Source organism: Halyomorpha halys, unplaced genomic scaffold (genome assembly GCF_000696795.3).
Source record: "Halyomorpha halys isolate HHAL.00 unplaced genomic scaffold, Hhal_1.1 Scaffold567.1, whole genome shotgun sequence".
Lineage (NCBI taxonomy): Eukaryota > Metazoa > Arthropoda > Insecta > Hemiptera > Pentatomidae > Halyomorpha > Halyomorpha halys.
In genome coordinates, this window is record NW_027109033.1 from 89907 (window position 1) to 115967 (window position 26061).

General features: G+C 29.0%; 2 protein-coding genes across 4 annotated transcripts in view; one reads left to right on the forward strand and one right to left on the reverse strand.

Moving 5' to 3' along the window:
- LOC106684297 (cilia- and flagella-associated protein 157) overlaps positions 1 to 9147 on the forward strand; it is a 17096-nt gene extending 7949 nt beyond the window's left edge. The window contains exons 2-9 of one of the 2 annotated variants that reach the window (XM_067047247.1): positions 585 to 753; positions 1874 to 1976; positions 2805 to 2958; positions 4747 to 4870; positions 4975 to 5118; positions 5204 to 5485; positions 7359 to 7507; positions 8955 to 9147. In XM_067047247.1, coding sequence (XP_066903348.1) covers positions 585 to 753; positions 1874 to 1976; positions 2805 to 2958; positions 4747 to 4870; positions 4975 to 5118; positions 5204 to 5485; positions 7359 to 7507; positions 8955 to 9054 — 1225 coding nt within the window. In that variant the 3' untranslated portion in view covers positions 9055 to 9147. The remainder of the gene's footprint in view (positions 1 to 584; positions 754 to 1873; positions 1977 to 2804; positions 2959 to 4746; positions 4871 to 4974; positions 5119 to 5203; positions 5486 to 7358; positions 7508 to 8954) is intronic. The other variant, XM_014426287.3, reaches the window with a different exon arrangement.
- LOC106684295 (ribosome biogenesis protein NOP53) lies at positions 1995 to 24391 on the reverse strand. 2 transcript variants are annotated; one of them, XM_067047246.1, is made up of 8 exons: positions 24208 to 24391; positions 23156 to 23323; positions 21294 to 21490; positions 19362 to 19645; positions 14569 to 14783; positions 12835 to 13101; positions 12610 to 12755; positions 1995 to 8149 (listed from the first exon to the last, which is right to left on the reverse strand). In XM_067047246.1, exons 1-7 carry the CDS (start codon positions 24336 to 24338, stop codon positions 12644 to 12646), a joined length of 1374 nt encoding a protein of 457 aa, XP_066903347.1. In that variant the 5' UTR covers positions 24339 to 24391; the 3' UTR covers positions 1995 to 8149; positions 12610 to 12643. The 2 variants fall into 2 exon arrangements, with proteins under 2 accessions (XP_066903347.1, XP_014281772.1); XM_014426286.2 differs by lacking the exon at positions 1995 to 8149 and having other exon boundaries at positions 12586 to 12755.
- Between the last annotated feature and the right edge of the window lie 1670 nt (positions 24392 to 26061).

Below are 26061 nucleotides of genomic sequence, written 5' to 3' on the forward strand. Positions count from 1 at the left end.
TATCTTATCTTATCACTTCTTAGAGACTGGTTTTATTATTTAAATAAAATAATTTGTAACCAAGTTAATTCTACTTATTATTACATTAAATGTCCAACGTTTTATTATTACTTTAAATAAAAATTTACACCTCATATCCAACAATTAAAAACTTTTTTGCAAGCTATTCTGACCAAGTCAATAAATTTAGTCAAATTAATCCATTTTTCCATTAAATTTTAAAACCATTGGAAGTTCAATACATTATTTAAACAACATTGGTGATGGTGATGAAATTTTAGTTTCCTATACACGGGATTCAAGTAGGCCAAATAAAATATTTTAGGTTATATAAAATAAAATATTGTTATCAATCAACACCTTTCTTTTGTAGCAGTGCCATTAACTACCTATGGACCGAATGGGTAACACATTAATCCAAAGGAAAAATTTTTTTTTTTAAATTTCAGGGATGGTATATAACTGGGGAACGGGAGGAATAATATAATGAGTATATTTTAAACTCCACGATTCTTTCCACTTTGAGTGATTTATTTTTTTAAAATTAGGTCTATCATTCCTTATCTTTCTTTTTTTTTTTATAGACTTAGAACTGTTTGTGCTGAGCTCGAAAATGAAAATGAAGAATGTAAAAAAAAATACAAGACTCTTGATCAAGATCGAAATGATGTCATATCGTATCTCAAGAGATCATTGTCTCAGAAACAAGAAGAAATCATTGACTATACAAACAGGCTTGAAGCCCTACAAAAAGTATTTTTATTAATTATAAATACTATAAATTTAAACAGTTAATATAAGATTAATGAATTCAAATAATTACATATTATTATTCTGGTTTCAACTATATTTACAAAGTTTACAGGTTGATTCGTCTTTAATCCACTAAAAAAAAAAAGTTGTATGAATTATAGACTAATACTAAATTCTAGCTTTTAAAGATACTTGAAATTTATGAATTATTATTTAATTTAATTGTTTTTTTTCTGTAATTGGAAAACTTGTTGATATTATTAAAAACAAATATGGAAACAAATAAATACAACTTTTTTTTATTAAACAAACAATTATTTGAAATTGACTTAAAGTTAATTCACTTTCTACTTTCAGAGGTTTAAATCCTTAAATCTTTTGGCCCTCTTCAGTGGCCATTTTCTTCTATACCCAGTCACTTCATTAAAATTATTTGCATTCATAAATACTACTCCTGTAAGTATTTGTTATAAAACTACAGGTAATTTTTCTTGGTGTTTTGCATCTACAATATAAAAAAAAATCTGTACCACTACAACCCATGGAGGGTCAGGCATGCAGTACTTTGTAAGGAAGTGCTGTTACTAAACCAATTGTTGTGCAAGGGGTAATTTGGTCAGAATCATGCTCAACTGCCAGATTTTTGCCAGGGTACCCACTTCATGAGGCTGGGTGGACCCTAGAAAACCCACAGAGCTGATTAGAGCCAAATTTCAACCCGGGTCCTTAGAGTTAGTTGTACAGTGCCTTACCATTGAGCCATCTTTCCTCATCTACAATATATTAATAAATATTATACACACAAAATTCATTTTTTTATTTATTTATATTTACAAAACTGATACCAACTCTATATATTTATTAAATGAGACATCAATGGTAATCAGTAACTTAAGTTCCCTTAAGACGAAATTAAGCTTTAATATAACTTAATATACATGTATTTAAGTTCCACATACTCTACAAAATACCTATCCATTAAAAAACTTGTATACCTCAGTAGTCACAATTTTTCTAGTAGAATCAATATTTGTTTATATAAAAAAAGTAAGTTAATTGAAAACAGGATTGCTATACTTCTTTACAACAATGGGTATTAATATTGAACATTATTTCACAGGAAAAGAGAACTGAAATTCAAAAGTACGATACTAAGATTCTAGAAATGGAACGCAAATATACTGACATGTCTTCATCACTCACAGCTGAAATTACACTCTTAAGTATGCATTGTATTGTACTTTTTTTTCAATTCCATACACTTTACTGATTAAATTTACTTATTATTTCATTAGCTTATAGACAAACTGCAATAACAATCCTCAAAATGGTATTTTATCATTCTTGAATATTTCCATAATTGAGGCATCTGTTTGTAAAACATGGTTAACGGATAAAATGAAAACTTATAATGTTAAAATATGTTAGTTACAATGTTTATGTTCAAACAGGAGTCACTTACCATAATGTAATATCAACATTATTCTTTAAGGACAATAAATTTCTAAAAGATTCTTTAAAAAATTTTTGAAATTGGTCAAGAAAAAACCAAGTTAGGCCAAAAACTTCAATTCATAAAGAATTCAGTTACCATGTTTTACGACCAAATGCCTCAATTGTCCCAAAATAGATGTGTGACCCTTTATCACAACTTTAAATATTTTCATTACACCAAATGTGAAGTATTTTCCAAGGCAGCACCTTCTTTTTCCACCTCCATCTTCAAGGGTTTAATCAAAATGTTTTAACAATACATAATAAATATAATTGCACTCTTACTATTACATTATCATTAATTAAAAAAATGATGTATAGTGCAACAAATTCAATTATATCACAAATTCCCTGAGTCTATATCCATAGAATCTTATTTTGTTAATTTTTAAAACAATTTCTTAAAATACAAAAGAACTACTGAACAATGTCAACTATCACATAATGCACTCAAAGGAATTGAACTTCTTGATAGATATAATTGAACTATTCTGGTATAGGAGTTTAATATATAAACAAATTACATTATATTAAATCTTTGAATGATTTTGTTCTAGATGGGAAATTAAACTCTTTAGAAGAATTTAAACTTCAAAAGGATTGCATGATAAAAAAATACTTAGATTTGGAGGAAACATTAAAGAAGGAAGCAGAACGACATTTAGAAAAAGAAACAATCATTGAAAATCAAAGTTTAATTCACAAAGAAAGGCAAGTATAAATTCCAGGTTATAAACATGGTAAACCATTACGTTTATCATGAGAGAGTGATACAGAGCAGAAATAACATTTCTAGAATGGAGTTATGGTTCTTGGTTTACTTACATACAAAACACTTAATAAAATGATTTGAACTTAACAAAATTAATTCATTGTATCCACTAAAATGTTGTTAGTTTACTTTAAGGTCTAAGGTGTGTAAGTTATATGTATATCTATGTATCCACATTGTATGTACATTGCTCACAACCTTTATTTAGGTAGTGAAATTGAGGAATCACATTAGCCTAAATGTTTTTGTACCTATGGGCAAATTTATACCTTATCTATCTGGCGGTGGGCACCAATGTTATTTTATTATTGATTAAAATAAGCTATAATAAAAACATTAATCACTAATAAATGGACCTTCAGTACGGCAACAGATACTGATGTTTATTGCACTAGACCTGATAGTGCTAATGTATTACCACAACAGTAAATGTTATTGTGATAGTAACTGGCATACAGTGTACACCATGGCAGTTGCTGCCATAACTGTGACTTTAATGTTACAGCAGCTGAACTGAATTAACATTTACGGTCATCTATCACATTATACTTGACATGTACATATTTATGATATGAAAGATGGTTTTATTTTGTCTGTTTCATTTTTTTTCCTTTTCCAATTTATTATTGCAGTGATATTTTATAATCTTGTTTGTTTTTAAAATTTTGTATTTCATACTCTAAGGGTCTAAAACACATTTTTACTCCCTTTTAAATTATTCTAAAGGACTAGTTCTAGAATAAATAAATAATTTTATTATTTATTTTTTTGTTTTCGGTTGGCTGTACAGACCTTGTAGATCTTTGGCCATCCTATCTTGGGCTACTGCTTACCAGTTTGCTGTGTGCAGCTCTTTCATAGCTTTGTTAATCCTGTCTATCTGTCTGGTTTTTGGACTCCCACGTGGCCTCTTGTCAACTATACTGGCATTCATTGTTGTTAAGCGCTGTCCTCACACCAGATTTTTCCCAATAAGGGTATCCACTTTATGATGTTGGGTCGAGCCTGGAGTGCTCCTGAACCCACAGGGTGACAGGGGTCACGGCTACAGTGACAGAATCAATAATTATCTGTATCAACCAGAGTCCTTGTAGTTAGTAGCACGAGTAGTGATATATACTGTCAGCTATCACAATATACCTAGTGTAACAGTACTTCCATGACTGCAACTATTATATTATAGTATAATATTGCACGTTGCAGTGGCTCCAAAGTGTTTCCATGTTAACTGGCTTTGATGTGACAGTAACAGTTTCCACTGGGTATACAATCAACTATCATGCCAAACCTTGTACAACAGTACTGTCATGATGGTAATAATCATATAGTTTAGACCAAAGGCCAAATAACTCCAAAACTTTTTTTTAATTTTATTTATAAACATAAACATAGAGCTAAAATTTATTCAAAGAGAAATTTTTATAACTTTTTTTTTTGAGTAATACTTTTAAATAAAAATTATGCAGTAACTGTTATTATGAACTTTATTGAAAACAACAATGTTTTAGACCCTTTTGGTACAGGTTATGGTTTTACCCCTTTTGGTTCAGGTTGTGGTTTTAAATTAAGGTTTTAGTTATGGTTATGTTACGCACAGGCACAGGATTCAGGACCTCTACACTAACCTATAATAATAATTATTAGTTGCTTTATTATGGTTTATTACCATATAATTTTCAATGGTAATTTCGGATTGCTTACAAATGATGTATCATTGTGGTTTTTAGTATGCGTTTAGATGTAGAAAAGAGGCTCCTGGAATTGTCTATTAATCTACAAAAAGACACACAGTACAGAATCGCTGAAACTACACAAAATGTGGTCAAAGAAAACATTGCCCTCAATAATGAGGTGAGAGAAACTCAATTACTTACTACAAGCGAATAAATATTAGTTATTTCAAGAAAATTAAAATAATCAACTTTTATTTTGATTAAATAAATTTAAATTTTCAGCTAAATCTCATTATCGTATCTTGGCAAAAACTTTTTGATCAAAATGAATTTCTAAAAAGTAGACTGAAAACACTTTCAAATGAGATTGATGTATCATTTGAGACCAAAGATAATCTTTTGAGACGGCATGTAATTCAAAAGGAAGTGAGTATTTCAATTTTAATGGATCACTTTCATTACATTATTAACTCACACATGATGTAATGTTTTACGATGAAACTTTTGATAGATAATAGACCGACTGGCAACAAAGCAACAAGATATGTTGAGCAAATATCAAACTTTGAAGAACTGCAAGTTAAATGAATCTGTTCTAAAGAAGAAAATAAAAGAATATGATAAAATAGCACAAGAAGCTATGGGAAAATATCGAAAGATAGAAAATGCATATCACTCTCTTAACGTTCAATTGGCAGAATTGAAAACTGCATTTGAGGGCCTCAAATTACATAATTTTAGATTAGAAGAAAGAATAAAAGAATCAGTTATGATCATTAAGAATGTTATAGGGGTAAGTGAAAGAAAATATTATTTATTTTATGGATTGTAGAAATGTAGAATATATATATATATATTAACTCAACACATACACAAGATGATGTGTAAATAAAATGAAACATATTCTCACCATCTCTTTAAAATAAACTTTATTCATTGTTAAGAAGTTAAAATATATGTGTAGATGTATCTAGTACAGCTATAAGTTCTGTTATTACAGGAAAAATTTGGGGAAAACCAAACAGATTTAAGTTTGACTAAGAAATTTATTAATATAACATATCTTAAATATAAATGAAAATTAAATGATTTTAAATAGCCACCTCTTTAGTCTGTGAGACCAGTCACCCATTAAATACGCAGTGATTTAGTGGAGGGATACACTTTGGTACAAAGAGACTTCATTTTTACGAACATGGTTACAAAGCTTGTATTGAAGCTACAGATAGCATCTTTTTGCTATATAACATTATTTTTCCCAACAAGAATCAATCAACTCAGTGGTGGTTAGAAAATGTCCATTAAAGCATCAGATTTTATTTGGGACTTAAACCTTAGGATTTCTGAATTTGATCACATCTGGAGTAAATGGTTTGCCACAGGGGACAAATTAATGTGAAAAGTCGGAAAAATGTTCTGTTAAAAGCACTTGAAATTTTTTCACAAGAAGTACAGTTTAGTAGAATAGACTACAAAAGCCAGTGTGCAGATCAGAAGTGGTCAGTTTTAATTGTTTGATTTTTATTAGCCATTTATATGAAAGACATGTTATATAAATAAATTTCATATTAAATTAAAACAAATTCATTCAGTGTTTGATTTTTCCAACCATTTACTTGAAACAGTACTTATAGAAAGACAATAGGCATTATATATATATATATATATATATATATATATATATTCACGGTTAATTAATTGCTTTGTACTATTCATCTTTGGGGTCCTCAGGGACATCTCTGTCACCCGATTTTATGAAGCATTGAGGCTTTACCCCTCCTTCCATCGTAAATATTTTCTTCCTTTCTTCCTCTACCAAGTTATCCAATCCCACCGTCCATCGTACATCTCTGATATCCTTTAATTTAAATCCTTAATGCATTCCCGCTCATGGCCTTAAGACTTATATGTAACTGCCCATCGAACCACAGCCTTCGGTAGGTCTTTCCTCATCCCTATGGAATTCTATTCCTTCCTTCATTTGTAGTTCTAATATCTTTCCAACCTTCAAATCCCATATCTTTGAACACCTGTCCATCCAATTCCGGAAGAATAACAATTGAAAGTTTCAAACAAGGCTAATATATTTTCTGTACTTAATATTTCAGATTTTCGTTTCTTGTAAATATGTACATTAGCAGAAATTGTACCTTTCCATTTATTATTTTTAGTTTAATTACATTTGATTTTTATCATTTTTTTTCTCTATTATTTATTATCAGAAGTGTTTGTCATCTTATGTTTTATGATATGACATATGGGTTTACTTTATTTGTTCTATTCTTATTTTATGTATTCTGTTAATTATTGTTGTTCATTTTTATCTTTTTAAATTCATTATTTTATTATATTTTATGACATTTCATAATTTCATTTTTATTTTGTATTTCACTCTAAGGCTCTAAAGCCTAATTTTGACGCCTGTATATTATTCTAAAGGGTTCAATCCCAGAATAAATAAAGAATATTATTATATATTCTTTTATTTCTCATGCATTATGAATATGCTTATTCTTTTGAACTCTGAAAAACTGCTTAAGAAACTGAAACTAGTCGCCAAGAAAAAAAGAAAATAAATAAAAACAAAGAGGTCTTTTTATTTTTGAAATATGTTTATGATTTTTATTTGATTTCTTCAAGGTATCTATTTTTCAATCAAATTTCAGCTAGGAGTTAGAAGACAGAAAGATCCTTTTTCGATAACGGAACAAGATGAGTACAGTACGAGGATTAATCTTCTAAACACTCTTTTAAAATTGTTTGATGACGTATCTCTATTCCGCACTGGAGACATTGATTCAATAGAAGGATCATCGTAAGTTAATTACTAATATATAATTTAAATTTAGTTCAAATTAGTATGAGCTTTTTTTAAAAAATTGTAAATGGAATTAGAAGAAGTATTGAAAAGGATATTTCAATCTTGGAGAAGCTTTTACAATTATTTTAAGGAATTTTTAGTAATACCAATATTATAAAATATTTAAGGCCTATAGACAGTTCTTGGCTAGACTTCCGCGTCACTTTTAGACTGAACTGAGTAAGGTTAGCTGTAGCCTTAGATTTTTATGATTTTGATTTAACTTGCCATGTCAATGTACAATTAAGTTTTCTACGATATCAGATAGGTCTTACTCTCAATGAAAAAGTCTGGCAGGGGTTAAATGCAAATTTTTCGACAAAATCTTCCTGTAAAGTACCTTAAATTTTGTTTATTAATAAAAAATAAACAGTTCTCATAATTTACAATACTAAACAATGGAGAAATATAAAATATTAAAAAAAAATTATGAATAAATACAGGAGAAAAAAGGAAATTAGAAACATCCGATTTGACCGGGAAAAGAAGAGACCATCTGATATTTCCTGATTAAATTACGGCTGTTATATTTCATTTAACTTATGTAATTGTGGCAGGAACAAAATTTATATTTGTTATTTCCATCACAAGAAAACCCTAAAAAAAAAAAAAAAAGATTTTTATAGCAACAAAAAAATAAAAAAAATTTTTTAATGATTTTTCCTTTTCCTGGTCTGTAGATTTTTTTATTTTCCAAAATTCAATAAAATATCTGTAACGAACCCACCAATCTACAGTATTATGCGCTCACCGCATAAAATTTTTATCTAAATAAAATGATCTCAACTTTGAAAAAACATGCTGAATTGTGAAAATTTCTTTACTAGACTAAGCTGTGATCAATTGAACTGGGGTAGATCAGGATTTAAGCCACTGTGCTCTTGAATTGGGGCAAGATTCGAGCCCAGCTGTGATAAAAAGTTTGTTGACTGTTTTATCAGCTGCAAACTCTGTAGTTGCATTCACAACTTCTATAAAGTGGGTACCTGATCCTTAAGAATTAATGTAAAAAACTTGCTGTTGAGAATGATCTTGGCTAGATCATCTCACTGCATAACTGACAATCAAGAAACAGCACTTCCTAGTCAAGTAATGAAGTGAAGATCTTTCTTGGGCTGTAGAGGTAGTAGTAAGAATTATCAACAGGTACAAAATATATATTCCATGAGAGATATGGGAGACAGTAGGTGTACTACTTACAGAAAAAATAAGAACAGCATATCTATGACCATATAGTTTGATAATAGGAAAACGTTCATAAATTCTTGAGTAATTATCATAATATATACGATTGGAACGATGCACATTCAACACCAATAGTTTTTTCCCTTTAATAAACTTAGATAGAAAAAATATATATATAAAAATAAACCCTTCTGATAAAAGAAAATAATTTTTACAGAAAAGAATCTATAGTGGCTTCCGGTTGGATGAGAAAAGTGTCTTCTCTACACCTACAACCTTGTGATTCAGTGCCATCAATAGGAAATGAGATAGAATAACTGGTCGGCTAGAAAAGTCAAAATAATATATTAAATACTGAGAATTACTTTCCTATTTGATCTTAATACACATTTCTTTACATGTACAAATTAGTATAGGAGCAGAATGTAAAAAAACAAACAAAAAAAAAACATTTATCGCAAATATTATATAGTTAATTAATTTTCATTTTGACATTCTCATAAGAGGTGTATCTTTGTTTGGACAAAGTTTAAAAATTTCATAGACAAACCCTCTATTATATGTTATATTGCTAAATAAAATTCAAGACTGAAATTTATCTATAAGTTGAGATTTTAGGATCATGAAAATTAACAAATTTTAAATGTTTAACAAATAAAATATTAATTGAGCATGTGTAATTTATAAAAGGAAGATGGTCCAGGTGCAGTCAAAGTAACTCAAATAGTAAATTAACTATTCATTGTAAGCCAATGCTTTGACCCACTTTGCGGGCCTTCATCAGGGCTAAAAAATATAAAATAAACTAAAATACAATAACAAAGTAAGAGAGTAGATAACATGAAATAAAAGTAGACCAATGTATGGTGAAAAATGATTTAAAATATGTCAAGATTTTTATAAAGAAGGAGAAAGAGAAAGTAAATTAAAGAAAATAATAAGATGTACAGTTAAAATTATAAATAAACAAGAATTACAATAAAGTATTAGTATTAATATTAATGAAAAAGGAAATAATAAAAAAAATGGAGAAAAGAGAAATATAAAAATACACTAGACATTAAAAGATGGAAAATAAAAGTACTTTACTTTTTTCATCACCTTATTTTATTCTTATTTCTCTTTTTTCAGTGAGTACTGTATTTTACTACTAATAATAATAACCACCACCCAATATCCTCTAAAGCTCATCTATACTTACCTAGAAAAGAAGGAGGATGTGGTTTGCTAAATATTGAAGAAGCTTGCCGCAAACAGGAAGAGGCCCTACACTAATATTTCCTCCCAAAAACAACAGGGATTTATCTCTCCACCACAAGGTTGGACTCTGCTTTAACTGCACTTAATCTGAGCAAAGGTGTTGAATCAACAATCGTGTCACAAAATGAACGACTGGTAGAATGCAAAAGCAAGAATCTCTGCATGGGAGATTCTATAGCCAACTGAACGAAGCCTCTATAGACAAAGAAAGATCAGTTGAACATTTAAAATCTAGAGGGCTATTCTCCGAGATAGAGGGGATTGTGGTTGTTATTCAAGATCAGGTGATCACCACCAGATCATATAGAAAACATGTGTTAAAAGACGCAACAACACCGGATAAGTGTCAATTATACTCAGTAACGCTCGAATCAACCCAACATATCACTGGTGGATGTGGAGTGTTAGCTGGTACTGAATATCTGCAGAGGCACAACAATGTGGCCAAAATCTTGCATCAGAGTCTGGCGAAGTACAAACTAATTGAAGATAAGAGCCCATACTACAAGTACCACCTAAATAGACTCCTCCAAAAAAGTTCTCTCAAGCTATATTGGGATGAATCAATAATTACGGACTATACAGTACGCCATAATAAGCAGACATCTTCCTTATTGACCTAAGAAAAAAGAAAGCGGAACTTATTGATGTTGGGATCCCCAACAATAATAATATAAGCTCCACTCTGGGAGAAAAACCGTGGAAATATCAAGAATTGGTGATAGAATTGAAAGAAATATATAAATTGGAAGGTGTTACCACTACTCCATTCATAATATCTACGAATGGTCTCATACCAAAATCAACAGTGGTAGGCATGAATGGTTTGGGGGTGCCTATAGACGTGCTAAGAGAGGCTCAACAGTTAGTTCTCTTAGACACAGCACGTAAAGTGCGAAAAGTTTTAAGTAATTGAATCAAAGGAAAAATAAATAAAAATATGAAGGTGGTTGGATTTCTAGCTCCCCCACCTCAAATACTCGACCCGCAATCGTCAGAAATACAGACCATAATAATAATTATAAAATTAAATATCTACTTTTATTGTAATTCTTGTTTATTTATATTTTTCACTTTACAGCTTATTTTTATATATTTTAAATGATTTTTAGCCATAACTTAGTTTATTTTTATTTCATGTTATCTATTATCTTAATTTGTTACATTATTTTTATAACATATTATTTCACTATAAAACTGTGATGAAATAAATTAATTACACCTCTGAAGATGTCACGATGAAAATTAATAAACTATATAATATTTGTGAAAAAATGACATCACTGTCACCTCTCCTTTATTAAATTTATCTTGGGAGAACCAATGCTCCAGGACTAAATTCTAAATAAGTAGAAAATAGACTTTTTCATAATCAAATAATTTTTTTTGGTAGATGCACAGTAAAACACAAAGTAATTAGTGGATAGACTATGTATATATATAAATGTAATAATATACATTGACAGAGGAAATACTGATATATAAAATTCCTCTTAAGTAATAATGTTAATATAATTAAATATTTTCAGTAACTAATAAACATCATGTGCTGCACTGATCATCCACTAATTAGTGGAATATAAATTAATCAATTAACACTGTTAATTAGTTTAACCAATTTCATTAATTTGTTCTTTTATTTTGTTAAAAAAAAAAAAAGTATGCATGTAAATTAGTCATTAAAAAGCCACTGGATTGTGTTACAAATACTATATCTTCGATAATATGTTTACATAATATCTTGTAAAAGTGATTAGTATGCTATGTATTATCGCAACCCAATATATTTGGGCAACTTTGGACATTACTTGTTGAATAACAAATTTTTCTCTTCTCTCTAGTTCGCACTTGTAACATATTACTTGATTGCTGTTGTGATCACAGAGATGCTTCAATGATTGAGAGGTTTTCATTTACTCATAACTTGGGTGTATTATTATTTTATGTGAGTGTACTGGAAGTTCAAATATTTTATGTATTTATAAACTTGTTTAATGAATTAAACATTTGTGATGAATAACTTGAAAAGAGAAATATAAAATGAATGGGAGTGAAATAGAGAGAACAAAATAAATACAGTTAAGAAAAAAAAGTAATATATAAAAAATAACTAAAGGTAAAATAATATTATAATTTTGTCAATTACTTTATGTTAGTATTTATATTTTATCAAATACCAGCTGTACCCAGCAACACATTCCTGTGGTTCATACTGATTAAATATAAAAGAAATAAAATTGATATGGTGGTGTATTAATTTTTTTTAGACTTTCTAGGTATCATACCTTAAGAGTCAATATGGGTTTCCTAATTTAAAAACAGTAAAATAATTGTTTTTTGACAAAATCCATGATAACTGTCGATCATAACCTTGATGCTTATCAGGGTTAGCTTAAAAAATAAAAATTATTTAGATTAGTCCGAGTACTATAAAAATATTTACTTATTAACTTCATGAGCATCAGTAGAGAATTCTCGAGTTCTGTTTCAATTGGAAAGAGTCTTTATTATTTACAATAATCAAAATATAATAAAAGCCTTACTAAATAAATGGATAATTGGTGAACAGCGGACAGAAAATCATCACATAAAACAAATAAATATATTTTTACCATAAGCATTGTATACTTTAGGCAAAATTCATCATCAGTTTTTATTTTTCTTAGCTTTAGCTTTTTTAGGCGTAAAAGTAAAAAAGTTTACTCCTTCAATCCGATGTGAAGGCTTGGTAAATTTCTTAACCTTTGCTTTTCTAAACCTGTAATACAAAAAAAAAAGAATTAAAATAAAATAATCCATAATTAAAATTAAAAAAGCTATTAAAATAATCACATTACCTCGTAACCTTCGTTGAAGGAGCCAATATATTACGTTTTTGAAGACTGTAAAACCGGTCTGCTAATAAGCTACCAGATTTATTAAGACGTCTCAAGTTTCCACGTAATTCATTTCGATTATTATAAACTAAATCGGGTTCCTTAAATTTGTTTGCACCTAGTCTTTTAGTTTTACCAACATTTTCTTCATTTTGTTTTTTACGTTTCTCTTGCTCAAGTTTTTCTTGCCCTTCCTTTTCTTGGATATCACTTTCAATAAATTTCAGCCTAAAAAAAAAATTAAGAATTGTAATCGATAAACATTACTAAAAAATAAATAAATAAATAAATCTGATATTCCGACAAAACATTAAAATATTGAACCACTAATGGAGATATTCTTCTTAAGAAGAATAAAGTTTGAATCCATTTATCAGTGAAAAATGTTATATTATAATTCTAAAAAAATAATCATTTATTCCAATTTTTTACATTAATCCAACAATATTTCAGAGTTCTCCACAATCTTCAGGATGTTATTAAATAAGATATATCTAAAATAATTATATTTTCATCAACATATGATATTTTCTACAATTATATCAAGGTATGTCTTCTTGCATGTTTATATCACAATGCACTGAAACATCATTTAGTAAATGTAAACAACTATAATAAACGATTATTTAAAAAGATAACCTTAATAATTATTTAAAAATTTTAAGAATGTGAAAAATTAGATTTATTTTTAATATTGCAAAAAGTTGCTGCCAACCAATGTTCTGCAAAAATTAGCTATAGATAAAATTGTCACGGATACAATATTTCTTTATTAATGGTTCATTCATGAATAAGGGTATAGTATCCATGACTATATACATGACCATATTGCTAACTATTACTGGCCCGCATTGGCAAATATCTAGTGTGCTCTTTAGTTAAGTATTATGACCCATAGGATCAGTTAAAGAACATTTCTTTTTAATTAAGGAAGAGCAGGTTTAGAAATATTTGAAAATCAATGTTTCGGCGTTTTACCCAATTCTCAGGATCACAATGCACTATAGCATCAGGTTAGAAATACAAATGATTAAGTGGTATTGAAAAAAACAACAAAATTACACTTTTATTACCAACACAATAACGCATGTCTTTAAATTAAAATTAAGTTATAAATGATAAAATAGGCTTAGAAAACTTGAAGGTTCGATTCCAATACTACTAAATGCTGTTTAATGCCATTAAACCCAAATCTACCAGATCAGTCTTGACACAATCCTCCCACCTACACTTTAATCTACCCATGAGTTCAGTGTTAATTAACATTTTAGGGATCCGTTTGTTACTAAGTCCCTTTTGCATCAGTAAAGAACTATAGTAAGGGCAAAGGTTTGTAAATTCTAACAATTAATTAATTTTCTGGATAAAAGGTGTGAGTCGAGCAATGTTGTAATTGAAAAACGTTTCTCACCTTTAACATTCCTTTTATTTCATCACCAATTTTTTTTTTTTTTTTTAATCATAGAACCTAAATAATTAAACCTCTATCTGTCCAAATTTATTTTCTCGTATATCTATACTACCGAAAATGCAACAGTTTCTACTCCTAAACATAAAATTATTTTATCCGAAGGTTCCATATATTTTATTTTATCTAAAAGTTAAAGTAAACCTTCCTATATTTCAAATTAACATGCAGTGAGAATGTTCCGAAACATGAAACTGGTATTTCAAAAATATAAATAAATGTATTACTTGTAAATATCTGCAGTTTTCTTCTTTTCTATTTTGGCATATTTTCTTAATAAAGCAGCTTCTTTCTGTTCTTTTTGTTTCCTGCGTTGCTTCAACGTTTTCTTGTTTATGAAACTTGTTGGAGGATTGATAGAAAGAGGACCACTATCAACATCAGTTTTTTCATCAGTTTCCTCTTTCGCCAACCCCTGGGACATCTCTTCAATCCATTGGGCCTAGAAAGGTATTTTTGAAATAAGTTCATAATCTCAAAGGGATATGTGATTGAATAAAATATTAAAATGTTGGCTACCAACTACGAGGTAACTCTTAGTTAGCGATTTTGCCTAGGATGCTCACTATAAGTTATCTTCAAGTAAAAATACAAGATAAATCGTAGTCGATGTCCTGAACAATAATACAAACTTGTTAGTTGGCAGTCAATGTGTTAAGAGACCTCTAGGCAGTCAGTCGTTATGAAAGTAAAACCAAAGATGGGATGTTTAAACTGTAAGGTTAATAAGATGGATCAGAGCAAAAATTCTGAAATCCAACCATCATTCAAAATTTTTCTTTACCTTAAGATATCAATATCCATCTTTGGTTTATCGTCTCTGCCCCCCTTTATGCAACCAAAAGTTCACTAAAATATTTTTGAACAATTTTAAGATATTGCATCTGATGTTAAAAAACCTTTTAACCTTCTCCTCAGCACTTGAATTTAACTTTTGGCTTTGATTTAAATTTAAATTTTGACTTTACTCTAAGTACTTTGTTGTATGTTTAAGTCCACCTAAACATCTTAAGAATTGATATATGATCAACATTTTAGGTGCTCGGTCATAAAAAATAGTAACTGAAATTTTTAATGAATCACACTTTTAGGCATTGCCAGTTTTTTAATACTGATTTCATAAATTGTAGATAGAATTTCAAGAAATTAATTTTTTTGAAAGATAATAATGTTGATATTAAGTTATAATAAATAACTACTGGTTGAAAATGGAACATTGTAGTTCACAAACAATTTTAAATTATTAATTATCAATCAAAAATGCTGAAAAAAAATATTTAGAACCTCATTAAACCCACAATTGTAAAAATAAAAGTATATGAGAATTTTTGGTTTTATTTCTAAATTTTAATAAGTATTGGATCAACAAATGTATGAAAGTAGTAATTCATAATTTCACCAATGTCGCCTATAATTTACCTTCGCCTAAAATAAATTTCATTTATAAATAATAATAATATATATTATAGTATGCCAATTACCGAAGGCAGGCCAAGGATTTACTAATTGTGAGAATTCTTGAAAATTATACTAATGAGATAATATATGTTAAACAAAATATTGTAAACGTGATATTAACGTTTCTTATGAAGTTAATATGTGACATATTGCTGTCCCAGTTCAACAGTGTAACATCACAAAAAGGATTTGAGATATGCATGTAATCTTAGAATTAGTGTAAGATCTATACAGTTCAAAACTGTAATATCTCAAAATACTTTTTTTACTTATATTTTATAACAAATGTTTTATTGTATAGATCTTGTTTTATTGTATAGATCCCTTATTACTAAGATTACATACATATTTCAAAATAACCATTTTTTGAGATGTTACACAGTTGAACTGGGACAGTGATATCTATGTTCGGACTCAATTTAGAAATGTATAACAAAATCGGATAGAAATACAAAACAACAATAAGAGTGTTCCTGAAGATGGCAGAAAACTTCATTAGAAAATTTAAACTGGTGAAATAATCTTGCTTATAAATTAAACAAATTTATCTTTACCTAAAATAAATTTCATGTAAAGAAACTATTCAACTTTTATTTTATTTTAATGTTCATAAAAAGAATTCTTCAATGAAGAGTTAAGATAAAACATGATATCAATAAACTTTTATCATATCTAATTCTGCAAATAATAAAAGTGAAGTAAAAGCTAATCTTTGTTATCAACATAGATGACTAATATCTCATAGATGAGATAAAGATGTCCTTATCTAGATAAAAGTGAAAGTTGTATTGTCTGCGCTATAATGATTTTTACTGCCACTATTCAGTTCATTGAAATGCTGACAAGATATTGTTGTATGAATGTGAGTTTGAATTGTTGAATGAAAATCAATCTTTATTCTGGGACACTTGGTCCTCTAAGAATAACAATGAGGAAAAATTTTAGCAGCTTTTGTCTGGCTAAAAAATGGGACCACAGTGAACATATTTAACTGTATCTATAACAATATTTAAATAAAATAAAATATGAACAAATTACATATTTATCTATGCTTATAATGTTTTCTATTATTTACAAGTTCATGAAAGTTTGATAGTCTAGACGATGGATATATTGTTGATGTTTGAATGAGGTTAAGGAAGAAACTTTACATGTGGATATGGGTAAGGAGTTCCAAAATGAGGTAGCTCAGAAAGGAAAAGATTTTTCAAAAGAGGCAGTTCTGAAGGTAGGGATATAGAGATCGGTAGGTTGATTAGGAAGATTTTTTGGTTATTAGGGTTTGGAATATAAATGTGCCAAGGAGGTATTGCCTTCAGATAGTGGGATAGAGCCAGCTTTGGTCGAAATAGTAATGTGAGATATGGAAATGCCTAGGAATACCGAAAATTAATAAAAAAAAATTTAGAGATAGAACTTTATATAAATACTTTTTATACTTATGTTGGACACTATTACAATTATTCAAGCTAATATTTTTTATATGATAAAAATCATTAATTAATTATTATAATTAAATTATTTATCATTAATAAAGAATTAACTGATATTTGTGTTTATAAATAAATGAAATTAGGTATTTTTTTTTCAAAGGAGCTACCAAGAGTTGACTGAGGAAGTTTTCTGCTCCAATGTGTAATACTATAATGTTATTAATATAATATTACACAATAACAATACATCCATAGTTCTCTGCAATATTTTTTTAAAGAAAAATTCTCCGTAAAATATATGGACCTGTGATGGAGGAGAGAGAATTGAGAATCTTGAAGAACCATGAATTATATGAGCTTTACAGATCCTATGACACAATTCATTTTATACGAGCCAGAAGAATGAATGGCTGGGCCATGTAACACGAAGGGAGGATGGCAGAATGCCAAAAATGATTCTGTGTAAGATATGGCACCAAAAGGAGAGGACGACCTTGGAGATGTTGGATTCAGGATGTTGAGAAGGACTTGGTACAACAAATTGGAGAACGAAGGCGCAGTCCAGAGAGGACCAGTGCAATGTTGTCAGGGAAGCTGTGGCCCCACTCTGGGCTGTAGTTCTATGTAGTTAGTTTTAGTACAATTATAGTTTAATTTATATTTATTATTTCAGTTTTTGTAGAACAGACGCAGGCACTCAACATACAACAGAATCATTAGTTTACATTTTTTAATTTTAATAATTAATTAATTAATAAACTTTATTATGATAAAAAAATGAAAATATTTATTTTTTAAACTTCTTCTTGGTTTCAAGTCAAAAATTAAAACAAAACAGTGTTTAATTCATTTATTTTTATCTTGGGCATTTTGGAGATACTGTGTTCCCTCTTTAGCTTCTATAATTTAATATTTTTTTTTTTAAACAAGGATTTTCACACAATCAATTAATTTCATTTCTAATTAATTAATAGAAAGAAAGCCAAATAATTAACTAAGTATTAAATTGTTTATTTACCTTATCTGTACCAGTATTATTGGACGATAGCTAAAAATTTAAATTTTTTTTTTTTTATTATTTCGCCCCAACCATTGGAGTCCTATACTGCCTACCATGGTCAGGGGTCAAAGATTTTCATTTTCTGGAACAGCTACTAAATGAAAAAAGTCAATGCCCCAGGCCGGATTCGAACCGGCACCACCGATAGACATCAAATTGGTAAAACTGCATCTTACCACTGCGGACGGCCCTAATTTAAATCTTCTGATACATTGAAAAAATTATGGAATATAAATATAAAAATTATTTGCCGTATTTTTTGAGCTATACTACTCAGCCTTGGTTTTATATTGTAAACTAACACTTTGCAGGGCTAAAAAGATACAAAAAAACAACTTAGAACATTACAACAATAAGATAAAATAACGTAAACTAAGGTAGGATACATATTATGTAAAAATTTAGTGATAAGAAAATTATATCTAAACAAAAGGAAGGAAGACATAAAATAGTATTAATATAAAATAAACAATTATAAGAATAAAAAATTGTAACAATCGTTAGAATAAAAATTAAAAATTACGTAAAATATACAGTTAAAAAAGTATAGGAGAGGTATATAAATAAAAAAATAAAATATAGATATGTGAACACGAAATTTAAACACACTAACAGACAGAGAATGAAGAAGAAAGTTAATATTAAAGTTTAATTTTTTTTTTTGTTTATACACCTCTACTATACTTTTTTAACTGTATATTTTACATAATTTTTAATTTTTATTCTTACGATTGTTACAATTTTTTATTCTTATCATTGTTTATTCATGTTTATTTTATATTAATACTATTTTATGTCTTCCTTCCTTTTGTTTAGATATAATTTTCTTATCACTTAATTTTTACATAATAATCCTAACTTAGTTTACCTTATTGTTGTAATATTCTTAGTAGTTTTTTTGTATTTTTTTAGCCCTGATGAAGCCCTGCAAAGTAGTGTGAAACGTCAGACATTAAATAGTTAAAACTATTTGTTCTTTTTTTAACCGCAACTCTGACCATCTTATATTTAAAGTTATATGGTCACCTATATATATATATATATATAAATATAAATGTAAAAAATTCACCTGTTTTTCCGCAACTGTAACTCTTCTGAATATATCTCTAGTTACTCTGGCTATGTGCTTTTCTTCTTTTATTTTTTCCATCTCATTCTTGGCTACTTCTTCAAGCAATGACTGATGGTCTTTCAATGACGGATTGTATGAAACACCTGGGTGGGGTGCCTCAATGGCTGGAATCACTGAAGGTTTCCCCTTACCTTTAGGCAAAGAACATAATGAATTGCCTGCATGATGCTTCACTGTTTCTTCCTTTACCCAAGACACATCAGCGTCATCACCAAAAATCTCTGTAACACAAACAAACTGTTAACAAAACATGTTTATAAAATAGAATAGAATTAATTTTATTAAAGTAAAATGGTGTATGAAAATTCATTATATACTTTAACACATATAAAATAGAAGAACCTGAATGAGTAGATAAATAAAGAAAAAAACTTTGTTGATAAAGTTGTGATTTTCTTTCTAATTAAAAGAGTAGTCAATTTAGATTTTATATTTTCATGAAATTGACGTTACCCAAAAACTAAAAAATAAATATATTTTGTATATAAGAAACAGTTAGAAAATAAAAAATCTTTTGTCTGTCTCAAAATAGAATAAAGTAAATGTTTGTTTTTGAACTCTCCACAATACTAGATTTCCCCTTAAGTTGTGTGAACAACAATAAATAGCTTCATTAAAACAAAAAGTAAAATTGAAGATAGAATTTTACTGTTCCTTATGGATTTCTTATAATTTTTTTGTTTGTAATTTACTTTGATTTAAATGAGACAAATATTTCATCTGCAAAAAGAAATGTTTTATTAACAATTACACTGTTGATCCGATGATTACAGCACTGTAACACTTGTTCATAACACAAATAATAACAATCTCAATTTATTTTTGTTGTATCCTGTATCATGGGCACACCCAGAAGAGGGTAGGAGGGGGCAGCTGCCCTCCAAGTTATTTAATAAAAAAAAATTTTTTTTTCAATCAAATATCAATTTCTATTAATAACTAATAACAATTTATATACCAATAACTAATAAAGAACTGTGACAATCACTTATAATGTTCTTAAAATTTTGGTTTCTTTCTCCTTTTCCGTGCTGAAATGTCAAAAGCTGAATGAACATGACTCATACATCTGCATAATATAATACTAATTATGAGTTATCATGAAAATTAAAAAATTGTTAATTTAATTTTTTTAAATTGATTTCTCCAAAGAAATTTACAGAACTAAATTAACTTATAGGTCAAAGTAATTAATATTAAAGTTATAAACTATGTATAAATATTCCTCATGTTGGCCATAAAATAATAGGTTTTCTATAACTTTAATGTATTTATTTTCAGGAATTCATTTACAGCCTTTATTCACTTCTTTATTCTTTTAACATTCGAACGTTATGGGCTCCTCTGCCCATTATCCAGTTCTACAAATAAAAGTATTTCCAATCAACAGTTAACAATTAACATATAGCCACAATCAACAAAGTTTATATATGGCAACTTTATAAAATATATTTTTTTTTACACATTCAGATACAAAAATTCAATAATTTATATTATTTCACTAATTTATGACCATTTACTAATCTAGAATGTTTTTAGCGGTTGAGCTAAAATTTCTTTGTAATTGCTCTTATTTTTTCCCTAACCTTATTAATTTGTTTACAAGCGCAATTTTAAATTTAAAATAATTTTTATATATTCCAAAATTAATATAAGTCCTAATTTTTTTATTAACCAATATTATTTTTTTATTTTTAAAAATGGATAATGGGTAGAGGAGCCCGAAATGTTGTTCAAATGTTAAAAGAATATATGGTATAAATGAATTTCTGAAAATAAATATAAAAAGTTAAAGGAAATAAAACCTTTGCAACTAAAATATAAAAAGTCGTAGCAGTACAACTAATTATTTATATTTAATAGGTTTACTTTTTGCTGGATCTTCATCCCATATATCCTTTTTGAAAACCACCCCTTTAGGTTGAAGTTGTTTTTTTCTTATAGTAAGAGCTCTATCTTTTTGTGCTTGACGTACTTTCAGAGGTATAATACCCTTCTCTGCCTTAGCCTTTTCAATACTTTTTCTTATGCGACATTTTCGTTCCTCTTTTGTTTTTACATGATTTCTGAAAATGGAATGAATATAGCTAATTTTAAGTAATTTTATAACAAAAATATTATCACTGAAGAGGTTAAAATAAACCACAGAAGTTTTCAAATGAAAAAAAAAAAGTTTAAATATTTATAAGGTAATGTACAAAACACTTTTAATTTCTGAATATAAAACAAAAATACTTAACAACTACTTCTAGTCCAACATTTTGCCCCACTGTGCAGGGATTCATTATGACTAAAAAAGATACAAAACAACTAGAAATATGTTGACAATGTAAGATAATAAGATACAAAGTAGTAAACTAAGGTGGTGTTAAAAATTATGGAAATATAAGTGAAAAAATGATTCATTTTATAATTCTTCATAGTAATAGTTAATTTTTATATAATCTTTCACTTATGTTTACATAATTTTTAACCCCATTTTGGTTTACTTCTTTGTATCGCATCATCTTATTGCCAACATAATTTTAGATATTTTGTATCTTTTTTAGCTCAATTGAAGCCCTGTAAAGTGGGGCGAAATGCAGGCAAATAAATAGTAGTTAACTATCTTTTGTTCCTTCTCAACAATTTTGTTGATATAGATACAGGTAATATAGATATATAGTTTATATAGATAATAAATTTGAACAGGTTTAGAACACTCAGCTATCGTGAGGGGCATTTACATTAAGGAAAGAAAGGTGCCCAGCGGTTTTTGAAAAAAATAAATAAAATAAATTTGAACAGAGTCCGAAGTCATCTTAATCCATCTTATACCTCAGTGGAGCAGCCCCCGTCCCCGTTCTTGTACACCCCCTCCCTCCGGCAAGCGGCTCCTGGACCAAAATTGTAACCCCCGCCCTCAGTGGACCTAGCCCAACCCCTTATAATGCCATATGGCAAAGGAAGGGCGCCATTATATATATATTTATATACATGTATATATTAATATTGTTATCTATATATTTTAAATAAAGGTCAGAAAAGAAAAAAAAAAAAAATTGAACAGGCTGCGAAATCTAAGTAATTGGGGTTTATGGTAATTTTCACATTCAAAATTGCTTAGCTGTCACCTTCTGCTCAGATACTTATAAGTTGGAATTTAAAAAACTATTATTCTTACTAATGTTCTTTATGGATGCAAAAGCAACCATTTACATTAAGGAAAGAAAGGTGCACAGCGGTTTTTGAAAAAGAAAAAAAAAGAAAAAAGAAAAGCATAAAATATTAGGACCAAAGGATAAATTAACTGGAGAATTTAAAAGGCTACACAACTCCACAATGCATGAACTGCACCAGGTAAATACTTTTTAGGTGATAGTGTAGTAGTATATAAGATGAGTGTATAAAGTTGTAGAGCTTCTTAACGAACAAATCCCTAAAAAGTTAATTATACTGATCTGATGGTTAACCGTCTAAGGAATGGATTGAAAAGTAGACGGGAGGATTGCGCTGATGCAGATCTTGGTGGATTTGGGTTTAGATGAACGTCATAGAATACCTTAGGGTACTCTAAGCATGACCTACAGACATAAGATTAATTTTACATATAATAAAGTCTTTATTTAAAATAACTTAAGAATTAATAACGCAAGCTCATTTTATTCTATTAACATTGAAATAAATTATAAAAGTTAAAACATTTTCAATAAACATATACAAATAATACTAAAATAAAAAAATTTAAATACCTTTTTGTAACTGGATCTGGTATAGGGCAGTTGTTAATAAGATTTTGATAACATTTTAGAGGTAGCTTTGCTCTTTCTTTTTTTGAAAGGGTTGGTTTCAATTGTTCAAGATTAGCAGTTCCATCAACCACAAAAAGTTCTTCATCTTTTTTTTCTTTGAATGATCCTCTAAAGCAAATAATAATAAACAAACAAATGAAAACAAAATTCTTTAGAAATAAGAAAAATTAACTTCAACAATGAACTTCAGATACAATAAAATAAAACCAGGGAACCCTAATATTTAAGTTAACAAATGAAACAAAGTATTTAAATATTATTTTATTCAAAACAGTTGTGGGTTATTATAAATTAATACCAATTTGCAGAATCGGATTATAACCCACAACTAGACTAGATAGGATATTGAATTGAAACCCCAAATTATTAAAGTTATGAATATATTACAACCTTGAATTTGTTAATTATGCATTGAAAATAAATAAATACAATAATCCCCTGAGATTCTTTCTTAGAAACTAGGAGTATGTAGAATTTTCCAGGGATTGAAGAGCATTCGGAAAACTGAAGGATTGTTGCTGAAACATATTAGTAACAGGCCTTTATTATTACACATTAAGTAACATTGGCCTTATAGGATAAACTTATTTTGGAAATATAATAGAGAGCACTCATCTATTTAACAGTAGACATTTTGATATCAATGCACTGTGTGCCATGTTTTTAACCTTCTTTTATTATAAGGAAAAACTATAGTAGATACCTACCTACTAATAGATAATGGATATACAATTCAAAACTTTGACAAATATATAAAAAAAGAAAGAAACTCATAAATTTTCAATAATTGTATTAAAAAAAAAAAGTCTTTGAAAATAAGGGGTAAGTTCTTTACAAAACTTAAATTATCCCTTAAGCCTGAAGGAACCACTGATCAATCAATTTTTAGATACAATCCTGAATACATATTAAATCTTAATTAAGAACTGACATTATTTACCAAACAAGACATGAACTATAAAAAAAGGGTAGCTAGCATACAAGGAACTTACCCCAATCTCTCTTCTAATCGTTTCAAATCTAAGAAATCTTCAACATCTTTATTGTTAACATGTTTTATCCAGGACTTCTTATTACGTTTAGAAACTCGTTTTCTTTTCTTGTTAACATCACTTTCTGTCATATTGAACAAACACGTTTTTAAATTGACAAACGAAAGGCTTTAGTTCTGTTATAATTCGTCCAAGAACCCAAATTGCAAAGAGGTATAGAGAAACGAGATCGAAATTAACGAAAATTTAAACTAGTTTAGTATCTATTTATGGGGGACTAAGTATAGATTGTTTGTTAATACAAACTAATTTCAATTACCTGGAAGCCTCAAGAACGACAACTTTAACAAAGACTTATACGGAAGTGGTTTTTGGATCCAAAAATAAAAATTATAAGAAACAAATGTAGCTAAACTTTAATAGGATGGTTAGTTATCGGTCCAAAAATACCAATGTTCACGTATTGGCATATAAATATATAGAGTAATGAGTTATAAAACTATAATCAAAGATAAGAATAGGGAGAGCCTGAGGTGAACCCTTGAACCTTAACTACAAATCATGGATAAATAAATCAAATAAAGCTTTGTGAAATTCAAATACCCCGGAATATACAAAACAATTTATTCCTCTATCTTTCATTCCCAAGAGTGCACGTTAACTCTTCGTAGGGCGCGGTCAAGGTTTTTAAAAATAGGGTCGCGGTGAGCCTGACAGGCACATGATGCATAAAAACTCGTTAAGTCCCTAACTCGTCTTATTTAATTAAACCAAAAATTACCGATCATCTTGAGGATGTAGACAAGTAGTGAAAAATATAAAATATTTCTTATTATTTATTTAGGTAAAGAAACCAAAAAAAGTCAAAATGCGGAATTCGCATATCATGGTTATGAGCAGAAATCAAAATAAGACCTTTTATACTCGAAAAAAAATTCAAATAGGGTTCAGTTGAAATGTATAGGGACAGAAATAAGTCGCAGTCGTCGTCTATCAAAGCCGATGAAGGATCGCAAGAACAGGCTGAAAAGCATGTTGCATAGAGTGGTTTCGCATGAGGGTCAAGCTACTCGGTTGCATTTCACACAGGAGTAGTTCGTGAGCCGATGTATTCCTGTTTCCACCATGCAATCACAACATCTGGACCACTTTTGAAGGTGGGAAGGGGTTGATTTTTGACGATCATCAGCCGAGAGGAATCTCCTGAGACGAATTTTCAAGGTGTGAAGGCCGGATTTCAGCTGGCTTTTTCGCTGAAGTTGTCCGATACACAGTTCATGTGACAATTGTTATGGCAAAACTCTTCTTGGAATTCATTCCAATTGATTCCGGAGGTGAATAATCAAGGAATTGATCCCTCCCAAGTTCAATATAGTGTAGTAAACAGTCATTGGCGATCTATGTGTATTTCGCTACACGTTGTATGTGGCGCACATTTGGATAGCAGTGTCACTTCCAGTTTTGTGAGCATTATAATAAGGTATGACCTCAGGGTTTTTTTTTTTCTAGTACAGAAGAAACCAGTAGTACACATTTATTCTTGCATGTGACGTAGGTTGGCAACACTTTCTCGTCGTTGAAACGAAGAAGACCGGAATACTGTGGTCTCCCTAAAATCAAAGAAATACTGAAATAAAGATTGAAGAATTCATAAAAAAATCTAGGAAAGAGGGGCGATGAACCTGAAAGACACACCAGAAAGGCGCGGTGAGCCTGACAGGCACACGATCCCCATTCATAAACCCATAGGTAATGATACCTGACGAGAATGACTAACACAAATACTGAAAAACAGTGAAGTGCTTGAATTTACTATCCATAGTGAAAAATATTGACCTTAGGTTTGTGACGTAA